We start from the raw sequence: 16,527 nt of genomic DNA, 5'->3' as shown, positions 1-16,527 counted from the left end.
TGAAACTTTTAATTCTTAGCCAACTGTACTGATGAAAAAGCAGAGTAAAATGGAAATGACTCCTTGAGTGATTTAGTTGCTGACTAGTCTAGTTTCGCCTTCACAAATTGAGCTGAGTGTATAAACCAGTCAAATTTTCACATGAAAGTCATATATGCATCTATGCTAAGTTTTGTTCAGCTCTCTGAATGTGCCACAAAATGTATTAATTTGTTATGAAACCATGTAACAACTTAATTAGGGCTGGGCAAGTTAACGCGTTTTTATCGCGTTAATTCATGAATTATTTAACGCCGACAATTATTTCATTGCGCGTTAACGCAGGTCTTATTATTTTGTTCAAAGGCTTTCATTTTGTAAAAGTCTGCTGCGAAACCAGAAATGAATAAACCATAGATATATGTCTTGTCACATTGCCCATAGATATGTACATAAAGGCTAGATGACTCACGGCGGAGTCTTGAACGACCGCAGAGGAGGCCGTTTTGCGACAGGATAGCTTCCGGGATGGATAGTGGTACGTTAGGTAACGTCAGTGATCTTCACAATCGTTTACACTCTTATCTCGCTGAAATCTTGACAGATTTACAAATGTCATTACCTTGGTAATAATTCTGGATGCTTGAACATGTTGAAATGTGCAGCTTAATTGTGTATCACGGCTATTGTGTATCAGTCATTTTACATCAATTGGCGAGGCGTAATTGTTCTTTCTTTTCAATATAACTTAAGTTGCACATAATAAAACTGAAGTTGCACATGATTTCCAATCGGGTTGGTTTCTTAAACATCTTACATTATGATTTCGACAGGAAATTGCTGACTTTGTTGCCAATGAAGATGCCAGACTTTTGTGCAGCCTGCTCTATTGAAAGTTCCCTTGAAACGAGAACCCGTGGGATCACCTTAATTTTATTATATCAGTAATATTGTTTTTATAAAGGTGATAATAATGGTATACATTTATCTCCTGTTGCCATTCTGTATGCTGAGTTTTAGTATCCTAGATATTGATTTTACATAAATAGCTTGTGCATGTGTATTTATTGCACCTATCTGTTTTGTTCAATGTTATTTTCATATGAAAACCCATGTTTATAATTCTTCATAAGTATGCAGTGTCATAACTACATATATTACGTTTACAACAAACCAACCCGTTTGAAAATTGGTTGAAAATCGAGCAAGTTCTGGTTATTTAAAAAGTATGTACCACTACCAACACAATGTTAAGGGTGAGCGAGCTATCCTGTCGCAAAATGGCCGCCATCTGCGGTCATTCGACTCCGTTGGCCAGAAACGCGGGCAAGATATCTAGCCTTTATATACATTTATCTCCCTCTGGAACGAAATAGGTGGTTACCATTGACAACCAACGTAACGTTTTTTTTTGTTGAAAAAACAGCCTGTTCCAGGCACTACTTTCTCTAACGGGAGCACTAGGCTTCAAACAAGAATTCATCAGGTTACTATGCATATTAAGTTACCTAAAGATAAAGAAAATTCTAAATAATAATAATAATAAAAACATTTTTGGATGTTGTAAACGGGAGGTAAGCGGGATAACGGCCTCCGAGCTGTGCAGTTCTACAAAGTTAATGGACTTCGCTGCGCGTCGTGGAGTTCTTTGCCCCGCAGCGTCCATTAACTTTGTAGAACTGCACAGCTCGGAGGCCGTTATCCCTTACATATCTATGGCGTTGCTGGCCAACGGAGTCGAACGTCCGCACATGGCGGCCATCTTGCCAGCCCGATCATCCATAATATGTACTTTTTAAATAACCATAACTTGCTCAATTTTCAACCGATTTTGAAACGGTTTGGTTTGTTATAAACGTCAGAGATGTAGTTATGACACTGCATACTTATGAATCATTATAATTATAACTATGGGTTTTCATATGAAAATAACTTGAAACAGAACAGATCGGTGCAATAAATTAACACATGCACAAGGTATTTATGTAATTTATGTTAAATCAATATTTACTCAATATACTCAGCATATAGAATGGCAACATAAGATATATGTTTACTTTTATAATAGGAATATTACTAACCTAATAAAATAATTTGAATTATTACATGTTTAGTTTAAACAAGTAATATTTCTGTAGTAACTGCTACTATATAAAAACTGCACTAAAAGTGTTTTCTGGTTTCTCACTCTAACAGGGACATTTGGTAAGCTACTGAATATAGACTGGTTATACTGCTCCCTGATGAAAGTAAAATGTTTCTGCTGTTAACTCAGAAATTGCCTGATTACATTAATGTCCTGGGAGTGGCAATGAGCTTTAATTTTGTATTTGCTTATTTAACATTGTTTAAGTTGAGATTTACACTGAATATTTTAGGTACCTGCTGATATTAAAAGTGTTTGCACAACACATGTTATGGCACTTTCGTTCATACGGCAGAACATTTAAAATAAAAGTGCGCTGTACACTACTTTTGATTTTGATTTGATTATCGAATTTTGCGTATACAAATGCGATTAATCGTGATTAATCAGGGAAATCATGCGATTAATCGTGATTAAAAATTGTAATCGTTGCCCAGCCCTAAACTTAATACAATTTGTCCATGAAAAACGAATGGCCCCTTCACTGGGGTCACTGCACCCACTAAGGGCAAGCCTGCCCGAGGGGGCATGTTGTAAGGGAGACCGGAGGGTAATGAAGTTATTTTCTTCACTGGGAATTTTTTCTCCTAAGAGGGCACATCATGAGTTTGAATAAAAAAAAGGCACCCGTAGGGAACCTCAAGTGTATCCTTTTGTAAGGTCACCACACAGGGCACTGCATCAACTCCATTAGGACACGTTATCAAACCTCCTTGCTCTACAGGACACATCTTTGTATTTCATGAAGGGGCATTCAAGAGTGCACTCAATCATTTCTTTCCCATATAAAGGGCAGCAAGGGCATTTCTTCTTAATTTCACCACCCTACAGAGCACTTTAGCCACACTTTTTCAACCATGGCCCCCCTGCCACCTCCCCAAGTCTGCCACTGCACTGTACTGATATACCCTTTACACTAAGAGGTTGTGCCCTGTACTGATATGCCCTCGATTCCCACATGGGGCGCTGTAGGCTCTGAGGGGCAGGTCCTCCCCAGACCTTCAGTGCTCAGGTGGGCTATCTCCCGGGCCTTTCTGTGTGGAGTTTGCATTTCTCCCCGTGTTCACAAGGGGTTTCCTCCACTAAGAACCCCAACAGAAAAACATGCAAAATAACAGAACACATGTCCATCCCTGACCAAAGATGGACAGTTCACTTCACCTGGTCCCCGGGCGCTACAAGCTGCCCACTGCTCCTGGGGGGTCTTTGATGGTAAAAAGCAGAAAATAAATTCACCGCGACCTCACTAAGAGGTTGTGTACTGTACTGATATGCCTTCACACTAAGTGGTTGTGTACTGTACTGATATGCCTTCACACTAAGAGGTTGTGTACTGTTCTGATATGCCTTCACACTAAGAGGTTGTGCACTGTGAGTACAACAGCTGAGGCTGATTAAATGTTTAGTCTATTATAGAATAGAATAGAATACAAAAGCCTTTATTTTCATTGTATTTACATACAACGAAATTTGGAGTGATTCTCCTGTTGGTGCGACGAGGGACAACATATAACACAACAACAACATATAACACAACAATATTGCATATCTAAAAAACGGTAGGAATTGCATAATATATATATAAATATTAAGTGTGCAACAAAGCGCCGTGGAATATATTAAAGTACCTATGTATATATTATCATACAATTTATACAGCAACAGCACACACCTTAACAGAATATATATATATACTTATATACAATATATACAACACCAGTACACAGAATAAGAAATACAGAAATACAGAGATGGTATGTGTGACTTGCAGTCAATCAATAAAGTAAAGTTTAGTGCATGACTGTGTTTAGTGTTATGACTTCATGTTACAGCACAACAACTGGTTCTCAATGCCAGCTTTGAAACCTCATGTCATGGCCTTGAGTCACACAGATGAATCTCTAAAATATATGGAAGGACTGTGTGTTTCTTCTATTGCATCCACTTTGGCAACTGTTTGCTGCTTTCAGTAGACAGGCTTTTTCACCTTCTCTCCTTCATCCTTGCTTTTCTGCTCTACCTGTGACATGTAACTTTAAAAAGTCACGCTACGTGATGAATGACCACTCACTTGGGGAAATACAGCTTTTTTGAAGACACATAGCAGATTATTCTGCCCACAGTTTAGAAGTGCAAGAACTGTACAAACACTGAACTGTGTAATCAAAGCGTCACCACTAAATGGAAACCAAATCTTAGGCCTCACCAGTTCTCTCTTCTTCATGCAGTCCATGACCATGAGGTAGATCTGCTGGGCTTGACTCCGGCTGTAGTTGAATGTCTTCTGTATGGTGACCAGCAGCTGGTCCCTCACACCATCACTCATCATCCTGAGGAACAGAATACACATGTGGGAGAAAAGAAAAATCTAGATTTGCATTCCCTGAAGGAAATATAGGTGCTACACTCTATACCAGTGGTTCTCAACCGGGGGTCCGCGTACCCCTGGGGGTACGTGAAAGTAGTCCTATACTGTCTGACTCATTGTTTCTCTATCAATCAATCTATCTTTATTGCCTGTATCTGTCTCAATATATATACACTACCGTTCAAAAGTTTGGGGTCACCCAGACAATTTCATGTTTTCCATGAAAACTCACACTTGTATTTATCAAATGAGTTTAAAAATGAATACAAAATATAGTCAAGACATTGACAAGGTTGGAAATAATGATTTTTATTTGAAATATTAATTTGGTTCTTCAAACTTTGCTTTTGTCAAAAAAGGCTCCATTTGCAGCAATTGCAACATTGGAGGCCGTTGGCATTCTAGCTGTTAATTTGTTGAGGTAATCTGTAGAAATTTCACCCCACGCTTCCTGAAGCACCTCCCACAAGTTGGATTGGCTTGATGGGCACTTCTTCAGCACCATACGGCCAAGCTGCTCCCACAACAGCTCAATGGGGTTGAGATCTGGTGACTGCGCTGGCCACTCCATTACAGACAGCATACGAGCTGCCTGCTTCTTCCCTATATAGTTCTTGCATAATTTGGAGGTGCGCTTTGGGTCACTGTCCTGTTGTAGGAGGAAATTGGCTCCAATCAAGCGCTGTCCACAGGGTATGGCATGGCGTTGCAAAATGGAGTGATGGCCTTCCCTATTTAAAATCCTTTTTACCTTGACCAAATCTCCCACTTTACCAGCACCAAAGCAGCCCCAGACCATCACATTACCACCACCATGCTTGACAGATGGCGTCAGGCACTCTTCCAGCATCCTTTCGCCTGTTCTGCGTCTCACAAATGTTCTTCTGTATGATCCAAACACCTCAAACTTTAAATTTGTGCAGAACACTTTTTCCCAATCTTCCTCTGTCCAAAGTCTGTGTTCTTTTGCCCATATCAATCTTTTCTTTTTATTGGCCAGTCTCAGATATAGCTTTTTATTTGCCACTCTGTCTATAAGGCCAGCATCCCAGAGTCGCCTCTTCACTGTAGAAGGTGACACTGGCATTATGCGGGTACCATTTATAAAGCTGCCAGTTGAGGACCTGTGAGGCGTCTATTTCTTAAACTAGACACTCTAATATATTTGTCTTCTTGCTGAGTTGTGCACCGGGGCCTCCACCTTCTCTTTCTACTCTGGTTAGAGCCCGTTTCTGTTGTTCTCTAAAGGGAGTAGTACACACCTTTGTAGGAAAAGTTCAGTTTCTTCGCAATTTCTCACATGGAATAGCCTCAATTTCTAAGAACAAGAATAGACTGGCGAGTTTCACATGAACGTTATCTTTTTTGAGCCATTTTGAGAGTATAACCGAACCCACAAATGTGATAACCCTAGAACCCCCAACCAAACAGCAAGAATTCTGGCTCCCAATGACCAGTTATGTGCCCAAGAAGTACACAGATTAGTCCTCATTAGGGTCTACACAAGGTACACCTGATCTCAACTGGTGACGTTTATAAAAGAAACCTGTCCAAAGAATCATACTTCACACCTTCAACCTCACCACCATGGGCAAGACCAAAGAGTTGTCCAAGGACGTCAGAAATAAGATTGTAGACCTGCACAAGGCTGGAATGGGCTACAAAACCATTGGCAAGCAGCTTGGTGAGAAGCACACAACTATTGGTGCGATTATTCGTAAATGGAAGCAACACCAAACAACTGTCAACTTCTCTAGGTCTGGGGATCTACGCAATACTATCAGTGATCATCCGAAAGGTGCAGAATAACCCCAGAACTACACAGGGGGAGCTGGTGAATGATCTCAAGGCAGCTGGGACCACAGTCACCAAGAAAACCATTGGCAACACACTACGCCGTAATTTTTTGAAGTACTGCAGTACTCGCAAGGTCCCCCTGTTCAAGGAAGCACATGTACAGGGCCATCTGAAGTTTGCCAATTCATACTTGAATGATTCTAAGGAGGATTGGAAGACAGGATGTGGTCAGATGAGACCAAAATCAAGCTCTTTGGCATCAACTCAAACAAGTGTTTGAAATGGGGAAGAATGCTGAATATGACCCCAAGAACACCATACCCACCGTCAAGCATTGAGGTGGAAACATTATGCTTTGGGGCTGTTTCTCTGCCAAGAGTACAGGACGACTCCACCGCATCAAGGGGACTATGATGGGGCCATGCTACGTGGAATATTGGACTTGAACCTCATTCTCTCATTCCCTCCCATTGAAAATGCAACCTTAAGGATTTGGAGAGGATCTGCAGTAAACCTGGTGACCAACTACAAGAAACGTCTGATATCTTTGCTTGTCAATAAGGGTTATTCCACCAAGTACTAAGTCATGTTCTGCTAGGGGTTCAAATACTTATTTTCTGCATCAATGCAAATGAAGTCATAAATGTTATAAAATTCAGTTTCTGGATTTTTTTGTTGATATTCTGTTTCTCACTGTTAAAGTACACCTACCATTACAATTCTAGATCACAAATTTCTTTGCAAGTGGCCATCGGCAGGGGTTCAAATACTTATTTTCCCCACTGTATGTGCAAAGTATTATGTATGAACTAATGTTCAAAGCAATGTTCAAACATTTGTTTTTACCCATTTTCCTCTGAGAACTTGTGAGCAAATGAGATGATGTCAGATGCTCGTCCACTGCCATCACAGACCACCACAGGCACAGGAGGTTCCTCACGCAGGTGCTCGCACACAGTGGCGACCACATTAGGGCCTCCCTCCAGGATCAGGCACACCAGAGGCACACCCTGGCCCAGGCCTGTGAAGCACACGTGAACAAACACACAGAAACACCAGGACCTCTGATGAGGATCTTTTGAAAAGCAGTTGAAATTATGCTCCATGTGAACTCTTGGTAATGTTTTATTTTAAGCAGTCTACATCTTATATAAAAGTTTTAGACTCAAGGGGACAGATTATTTTGTCATAGATTTACAATGTAATACTTTTTAAACATAATAAGTATAACAGTGCATGTGTCTCAATGTTCAGGTACAGTTACATTGCGTAGCCTAATGATTTAGATTTATGTCTAATTTACCAAATACCATTAGATGTAGGTGATTATAAGGAATCAGAAAAATAGTTTTGTTCTAACCCATGCAGTTCCTGTGATATGAGCCAATATGTAAATGTGCTTTTTACAGCTCCCACATGAGGATGAGTAGTACAGCTTCTATGTGCCATTATGAATGATCCTATGAAGTTTAATGCAGATCGGCCTTTCACACTTCCAAAGACTGACTGCTGAAATTTGATTGGCCATTTTGTTAGCACGTGGGGCCAAGTATAAGTATACCACATTTCAGTTCCTTGTCGTAGAACACTACGACATTACCAGATGGGAAGTGACATAGTCACACATCCAATTTCGAAACACTATTCATTCACGCCTGGAAGGCTGAGACACGTCAATCATCTCCTGAGCCCGCCCCCTCAGGAGTGCATAAAAGCCACACCTGACGTGTCTCTTCCTCTTTTCTGATTTTGCGTTGCATGTACAAGGTACTTGTAACAACAAACACTTTTTTCTATTACGCTCAAATTATTATAATTATTGCAATCCTCGTATGCCACATACTCTTCGTAGTTGGTGAATTGGGTTCCACCCATCACTGGCTCTGGGTGCTACGAGTTTGGCTTTAATCTAAGAAACTCGAGGTATTGTATCTAAACTGTTACCAGCTGTCCTCGGACTAGCTTGCTAACCTTTGCTGCTCAACGTGTTTCGTTGTGATACTTGCACTCGTACTAATATTCTTCATTTCAGTTATGTCCAGGCAGTGGCCTCGTCCCGGCCTGCGACGTTTTGTGCTAACCTTTTCACATTTCAGTCCGTCCAGTTGGCGTTCATTCCGAACTCCCCTTGGCACGCTGCGCAACATGGCTCTGACCGGAGCTGCAAGGTTAGCTCATTAGCTGGCTAGTCCACGGACTATCCTGCAAAATGGGTCGGTCCCTGACGACTGTCCCTCTTGGGAAGGTAAACGAATGTTTTTCTACCCTCACTAAGGCTTATGGTCTTAAAACTCAAGTTAGCTATTTAGCTTGTTAGCGGACTAGCTCACTAAGACTTCATAGAGTTAGCTACCTAGCTTGTTAGCGGGCTAGCTCACCTTGCTATGAATGTGAATATCTCTGTCTACTCCCGCGAGTTTGGCTCATGAGAGTTAGTTAGTAAGTAAGTAAGAGTTGAGTTGGCTATTTAGCTTGATAGCGGACTAGCTCACTCAGGCTTAATGGAATTAGATACCTAGCTCGTTAGCGGGCTAGCTTATCTTTGCCTGATGGCTTGCCATTAAGAATGTAACTACTCTATCCCTCACTACCGTGAGCGCGAGTTAAACTTCAGAGAGTTGTGTTGGCTATTTAGCTTGTTAGCATCTACTATCATACTAAAGCGCCCATAGGCAATTGTATTGTTGGCGCTATATATAAATTCAATTGAATTGCATACTCTGTCACTCCCGTCACTGACGTGAGTCTGTGAGTTAAACTTCAGAGAGTTGAGTGAAATGTCTAGCTTGCTGGCTTGTTAGCTTGCTTGCTAGCTTGCTGCCGACAGCAGTGTTGATGAAGTTATTGAACTCTCTCTGTACTAATGTTTCTCTTGTTCTAGTGCTTCAGCAGGCTTAATGCCTCGCGTGCTGGGACTGCAGGGATGCGAGGAAGCAGATGTCTGCTCAAACTGGAGTTACACTCTCAGCTGAGCAGTGCACACCTCCAGCAGCAAGTGACAGGGAGCCCTGCTGTAGCTTTTACTGCCGCAACCGCTCCCAGCTGGTGGAGCTCCCTCACGGTTTCCAACCAGCCCATCCCAGACGTGGATTTTCTGACTGGATACGGAGAGCCTGCTGGATGGAGAGTTCTACTGTGGCCCTCCTGTGTCAGCCCCCACTGAAAAAGACTGCCCATGGCGCACGTGTGACCTCAGGTCGAGCACGGTGTGGTCTCCCAGCTGTGCAGTACACGCCTGCGTCAACGGGTAGCAGTGAGCCAGGCTGCCGCTTAAACGGCCGTAGCCTCACGCAAAGCGCCGTGATATCACAGGCACCAGTCCTGTAGACTCACCAGTAGTCATGCGTAGGTGAATGCCCCTCATAGCATTCGCCACGGCACCCATGGGACCATATGTTTTAAGCAACATGATGCTGTTTTTTCCCCAGATCTTGCCCCCTCCCCTACAGAAGAGGGCACAGCTCAAACAGCGACAGTTTTCCCCGCTCCAGCATGCTACCTGCAGCGGGGGAAGGCTGAACAGGTTCCAGCGCACCTGCTCACCTGCCATTTGAAGAAAGGGGAGGTGGTCCCCTACCGCCAGTAAGACTGCCTGCCGCTCACATGCAGCCTGCATGTCAGGCACAGTGTATCAGTCTGCAAAAGCATTACCCATGTCACAAGCATAACCCATGTCACGAACATAAGTCATGCTTGGTAAGTTTCCCCTCAACATTTCCTTCACTGTACACATTACCCACATTCTGTCAATGTGATGGTGTGCCCCCAGATCTTGCCCCCTCCCCAGCAGAAGAGGGCACAGCTCTAAACAGCGACAGATTTTCCCCGCTCCAGCATGCTACCTGCAGCGGGGGAAGGCTGAACAGGTTCCAGCGCACCTGCTCACCTGCCATTTGAAGGAAGGGGAGGTGGTCCCCTACCGCCAGTAAGACTGCCTTCCGCTCACATGCAACCTGCATGTCAGGCACAGTGTATCAGTCTGCATAAGCATAACCCATGTCACAAAACATATCATGTCACGAACATAGTCATGCTTGGTAAGTTTCCCCTCAACATTTCCATCACTGTACTCATTACCCACTTCTGTCAATGTGATGGTGTGCCCCCAGTATATAAACCGTCAGGGGGGGTGTTCGCTCTCCGTCGCTGCATCGCCTGACATCCCGCCTGCTCTTGTGGGCAGCAGCTCGCATCAGTTCCCTCAGAGCAGTTCATGTTCCGGGCCACCGCAACTGGGGCGCGGACTTGCTGTCGAGGGGCAATCCACAGGCTGCAGACTGGTGTCTTCACCCTCAGGTGATCGAGCAGATCTGGCTACGTTTTCACAGAGCTCAGGTGGATCTGTTTGCCAACAGAGAGAACGCCCGCTACCCGCTCTGGTTCTCGCTGGGGGGAGTCAACCCCCTGTTAGGAGTAGACGCGCTGGGCCACCAATGGCCGAACATGCGTCTTTACGCTTTTTCCCCGATCTTTCTCCTTCAGCAGGTGCTGAGCAGGATAAGGGATGAGGGCAGAGAATTAATATTAATAACTCCAGGTAATCACCCTTTAACGTCACGCTTTTGGCTGCCGTTAGGCGTCTCAGAGTGCACGAAAGGCACTTAGTACCCTCATGGGATCTGCTGGTGGTTTTACGCGCTCTCACAGGTCCTCCGTTCGAGCCCCTTGTGACAGTAGACATGAAACTTGTTTCATTTAAAACCACGCTGTTGTTGGCTTGGTGCCAGCAAAACGTGTGATATTGTAAGGCTGCGAGTTGGAATTCTCGCCACACTTTCATTAGATTCTATATGTTAGATGTGGCTATTCCTTCTTTCTTGCAAGAAGTCTTACACGCTGATAATTCAATAGCTCCCCAGAGCCTGTGAATGGTTATTAATATGAACGTTTGCCAGCTTTTACACGTTAAATGCTGACGTTCCGATAAATGGGGAAATCATGTAGACAGACGATTGGAAATCGCTTAGTCTGCGTGAGAAGGTTATTGATAACGTATGTGTTCATTAGCTTTTATACTAATGCAGATGAACCGTTATATGAGAGACTCATGTAGGCAGGTAATGTATGTGTTTATCAGCTTTTATATGATAAATGCAAATTAACCGATATAAGGGGGAATCCCGTAGGCTGGTGATCAGAGATGTTGTAGCCTATGTAAAGAAGGGATTGCCCCGTGATGTTAACCGCCAGCTGTCGTGAGAACCTCTTGGGAGGTCAGAAGTACGAGGAGCTGGCTAAGGTTTATTGACACTGTATTTTTCACGCTTGAAGGGATACGGTTCCCATCTGGTAATCTCGTAGTGTTCTACGACAAGGAACGTCTCGGTTACTTACGTAACCTCAGTTCCTTTAGTGGAACCGCAGACATTACCAAGGTTGCGTGTACAGTGTCCATTCTTCTTGGAGTGGGTGTGTTATTTTGTTACGCTCAAATTGTCCAAGAGGAAGAGACACGTCAGGTGTGGCTTTTTATGCACTCCTGAGGGGGCGGGCTCAGGAGAAGATTGACGTGTCTCAGCCTTCCAGGCGTGAATAAATAGTGTTTCGAAATTGGATGCGTGACTATGTCACTTCCCATCTGGTAATGTCTGCGGTTCCACTAAAGGAACCGAGGTTACGTAAGTAACCGAGACGATTTTGAGCGTAAGCAGATCTTGAGATATTGACACATATCAGTTCTCGCCCCCTATGGCTTAAGTTTCACAAGATTTTGCGTACGTCCATAGAATGTGAAGATATTGATAAAAAAAACAGGCAGTAACAGAAATAAGCCCAATGAAAAGTAATTCAAGAAACAATATTAAATACCAATTATTTATGTAATAATAATAATAATAATAAAAATTATAATAATAATAACAACAACAATACCAAATACCGAAGCTAAGACTACATATTGGATTGCATTTTTTTTAACCTGGAAGTAAGGCGCACAGTAACTCTGCAAGGTAAAGCGTGAATGGGTCTCTCTCTCGTTACCTGTATATTTCTCTGCTTTTTTGTCCTTTGCCAATCACATCTCTAATATAGATATATCTATAATTCAGTTTCAACATAAGGACAGTTTAAAGCAGCCTGTCAGTCCTGCTTTTGTCCAGTGTGCCAGCACATGATATTGACCAGGAGGGAGACATCCCCGCAAACAGGGAACGTCCCCAGGACGTTAACAGGACATTCGCAAGGTCCCCAATCGTCCCCAATTGGTCCCCGCCACAACGTTCGCTAGAGGACGTTACCAGAACGTTTTTGACGTTCGTAGCACGTCTACGTTTGGTCCTTCTGTGACGTTCGCATGAGTCTTAAATCGGACTTTTAGGGAACCTCATAATTTGGTCTGTCAGCACACCTCCCCAGGACGTCATTTAAAAACATCCCCGTAACCTTTACCTGCAGGTCCTCTGCGTGACGTTCGCATGAGCCTTAAAACGGACTATTAAGGAACGTTATAATTTGGTCACTCAGCACACGTCCCCAGGACGTCATTTAAAAACGTCCCCGTAACCTTTACCTGCAGGTCCTCTGCGTGACGTTCGCATGAGCCTTAAAACGGACTATTAAGGAACGTTATAATTTTGTCACTCAGCACATGTCCCCAGGACGTCCTTCAAAAACGTCCCCGTTACCTTTACCTGTGGTCCTCATGCGTGACGTTCGCATGAGCCTTAAAACGGACTATTAGGGAACCTTATAGGTCTGTTAGCACAAGTCCCCAGGACGTCCTTTAAAAACGTCCCCATAACCTATACCTGCAGGTCCTCTGCGCGACGTTCACATGAGCCTTAAAACGGACTTTTAGGGAATGTTCTTATTTGGTCTCTCAGCATACGTCCCCAGGACGTCCTTCAAAAACGTCCCCATTACCTTTACCTGTGGTCCACTGCGGGACGTTCGCATGAGCCTTAAAACAGACTTTTAGGGAATGTTCTTATTTGGTCTCTCAGCATACGTCCCCAGGACGTCCTTCACAAACGTCCCCGTAACCTTTACCTGTGGTCCTCTGCGGGACGTTCGCATTCAGTCCTTCCAAAACGTCCCCTTGACGTCCTCTGATGGTCCTCTCTGAGGTTCCGCTAGAGAATTTTTTTTTTCATTTGCCCGACATTTTAATGATAAGCCGGGCAAATATCTATTTCTGCTCTTCTATCTATTGAAGAAAACTGACGGCCTGCGTAGCTTAAATTATAACATAATCAGGTAGTTTAGAAAGCAACATGTTTATTTTCCTTAGTTTACAATGGGAAACAAAAACATTAATGTCTGATGAGCGTCAATAAGTGGCCTTTAATCTCAACCTGCTGTGGCGTTAAAATGAGCGCTGCAACATGGTCATTGCTCTGTTCAATGAGAGAAGAGATTCTTAAATTATACGACCCTCTTGTGAATCCTTTGCGTCGCCTTTTCGCAGTGCTAAAAGAACATTTTACTGTCAATTACCTCGCACCTTAGCCAAGAGAACTTGTCACTCCATAAAGACAGAAATGCCCGACATTTCGGCTTTTTTCTCTGGTGAAGCTGTTCCAACATCTAGGGCTTCAGGTAGGCTATTCAGTGTTTGGAAAGTTCACTTTCTACATGAACTAATTCAGTTCATTGTCCATAATTCAAAATGATGAACTAAGTTCACAGCTCCAATTTTCAATATGATGCGAGTGCGAGCTATAATTTTTCCAAATCTCTGACTCTCGGCTCGAACTTCGAGGCGCTCACGCATAGACAGTATAATACAATTCAGACTCAACACTACAGGTATTACAGGTTCATCCTCGTCAAAAGGTTTACCCTCATCAATTGTGTTTGGCCTCTGAAAAAAAGCTTTTAACACTCTAAGATCCAAGGCCTTTTAGACTTTTCTAAGTTGTCTGACATGCCTTGATGTTTTTGTACATTTTGCTTAACTAAAAACATTGATGCACAAATGGAATATATGATTCTATTCTAGAAGACCTCAGCAATAATATTAGAAAAGGGTTCAATGTTTCCATGGTTGTTCTTTTTATGTCTCTAAGACGAAAACTCAAAAATAAAAATATCCCGGACGAGGGATATAGACCTTTTAGTGTTAAGACTAGTCTGCTTGGCCATGTTGGATCCTTGTCACTCAGTTCGCTCCTCGTTTGAAACCGAGGGTTTGCGCTTTATTTAAAATGCAGCATGAGTGTTGTTAAATAACGTTCTAACGGCAGATTAGCCTGTTCCTTTAAAACATAACAAGGGCAGTGCACGTTTGCTTTATAGGCCTAAATATTAGGATTGTTGTCAAATCCAGATTGTGTTTGCGAGACGGGATTTTTACAATTTGACCGGTAAGCTCTAGTATACGTTCTGTTGCAGCATCTTTGAAGGCCTGCGGAAAGCTAAAATGTTAAAGCTAGACACTTGATACACCTTCCTATGTATGCATTGTATTGGAATCATGCAGACATTACATTTATAGCACAGATCAGTAGAGCAGCATTCCTATTAATTTTATTTCATCATTCTTAGTTTGGCTAGTTATTCTGCCTCCCTGCCCGCACATCCGTGACCTGCCATGGATGTTAATTAAAGAAGGAATCATTAAGGAAAACCCTCAATGCGTAGTGACTGAGATCGCTACAATATGCTTTTCCTCAAACCCTCGGGAAAAAAATGACTAAGTTTGTTGGCTGTCTCACACTGTGATAAACGTGTTAAAGTGACACAATAGTAATCAGACAGTGTTAGTACAGTGGTTAGAGAAGAGGTCTAGTAATAGGAAGGTTTACGGTTCAATTCCCATGCCTGCAATGAAGTTTGTAACCGTGTGTGGCTGTGTGTGTGTCTATGCATATCATATGAAATGTATAATATAAATAAACTTGAACTTGTGTGTGTGTGCGCCCTGTAAGCAAAATGACGGCTCAGCGATCTATTATTATTTTATTTTCTTCATTTAGCTCAGCAAAAACGGTCGTGCCTGCTACGTCCGCGGTGCGTCCTTGAATAACGTCCCCAGGACGTCTAAAACATAGACAAATATATGTCTATGCGTCTAAAACACGTTTCCCAGAAGTCACCACAATGCCCTCAGGACGTTCTTGCAACTTCCTGCAGAACGTCCCCAGGACCTATAGAAACACGTTCCCCAGACGTAACCACAATGCCCTCGGGAGGTGCTTGCAACGTCCTGCATAACGTCCCCAGGACCTATAGAAAACGTTTCCCAGTTGTCACTGCAACGTCCTCGGGACGGTCTTGGAACGTCGTGCAAAACGTCCTTGAGTTGTCAAGGGAACCATACACATTTACGTTTTTAGAACGTTCAAAGAGACCATTACAGGACGTCGAGGGGACGTCATTTTGCTTACAGGGATGAGACGAAGGCCTGAAAAGAGGATGAGTCCTCCTTCAAGTTGTCCAAAAAGGTTGGCAGCGTCATACTGCTAAATATGTTATACTGCTAAATATGTTATACTGCTGAATATGTCATACCGCTGAATATGTCAATCCGCTGAATATGACATACTGCTGCCATGTCATATTGCTGTCATGTCATACTGCTGAATATGTCCTAATGCTGAATATGTCATATTGCTGTCATGTCATACTGCTGAATATGTCATAATGCTGCCATGTCATCCTGCTGCCATGTCATATTGCTGAATATCTATCATAATCCGTACCATACTAACTGTCAGCTAACCTGTTGAGGGGTTACATGTTCCACTTACGTGTGTTGATCTTCTGAAGAGAGACGTGTTTCTCTAGTTGTCTGCGTAGCCGCACTTCTGCACCATATTTACCATGAGTGCCATTATCCACCAGGATAAAATGTGAGTGGCTGTTGTTTAGGACTGACAGCTTACTCAGTGGGTTTGACATGGTCTGGTATGGCCGTGTCACCTGTAAAAACCCCAAAAATATTATGTTAGATGATATGTGATTGTGGAGTCACTAGAAAAATGTCAATTATAAAGAAAGATGTACCATCAACACAAATCCAGACAATCCTCAAACAATCCTCAAAATGTTCAGAATCTGAGCTTTGAGTTTTGTGGCAAGCAGTAGGCTAGTAAATTGGAAACACATTGAAACTGTTATGTCCTTTTTTTTACTGATTTACACTATGGCTGTTATGCAAACACATTACACAACTGTGAAGTGAGGAATTATTTTTTTTTTTTTTAAAGTACTAGATAATAAGCAGGCCTTGTTTTAGTTGTATTTGCATAAATAATTGTTGATAGATTGTAGCCCATTCCAAAAAGGTTGAAAAACA

The 16,527-nt window shown here is 42.8% G+C and overlaps 1 protein-coding gene across 1 annotated transcript in view; it reads right to left on the bottom strand.

Moving 5' to 3' along the window:
* Window positions 1-16,527, bottom strand: part of LOC308369642 (transient receptor potential cation channel subfamily M member 1-like) — a gene marked incomplete at both ends in the record, with an annotated part of 120,576 nt that overhangs the window by 83,665 nt on the left and 20,384 nt on the right. The window contains 3 exons of the mRNA XM_080844143.1: window positions 4,332-4,455; window positions 7,137-7,311; window positions 15,980-16,151. Coding sequence (XP_080700269.1) covers window positions 4,332-4,455; window positions 7,137-7,311; window positions 15,980-16,151 — 471 coding nt within the window. The remainder of the gene's footprint in view (window positions 1-4,331; window positions 4,456-7,136; window positions 7,312-15,979; window positions 16,152-16,527) is intronic.

This window comes from Sprattus sprattus (genome assembly GCF_963457725.1).
Source record: "Sprattus sprattus genome assembly, chromosome: 8".
Lineage (NCBI taxonomy): Eukaryota > Metazoa > Chordata > Actinopteri > Clupeiformes > Clupeidae > Sprattus > Sprattus sprattus.
This window is presented reverse-complemented; position numbering and strand designations above follow the sequence as displayed.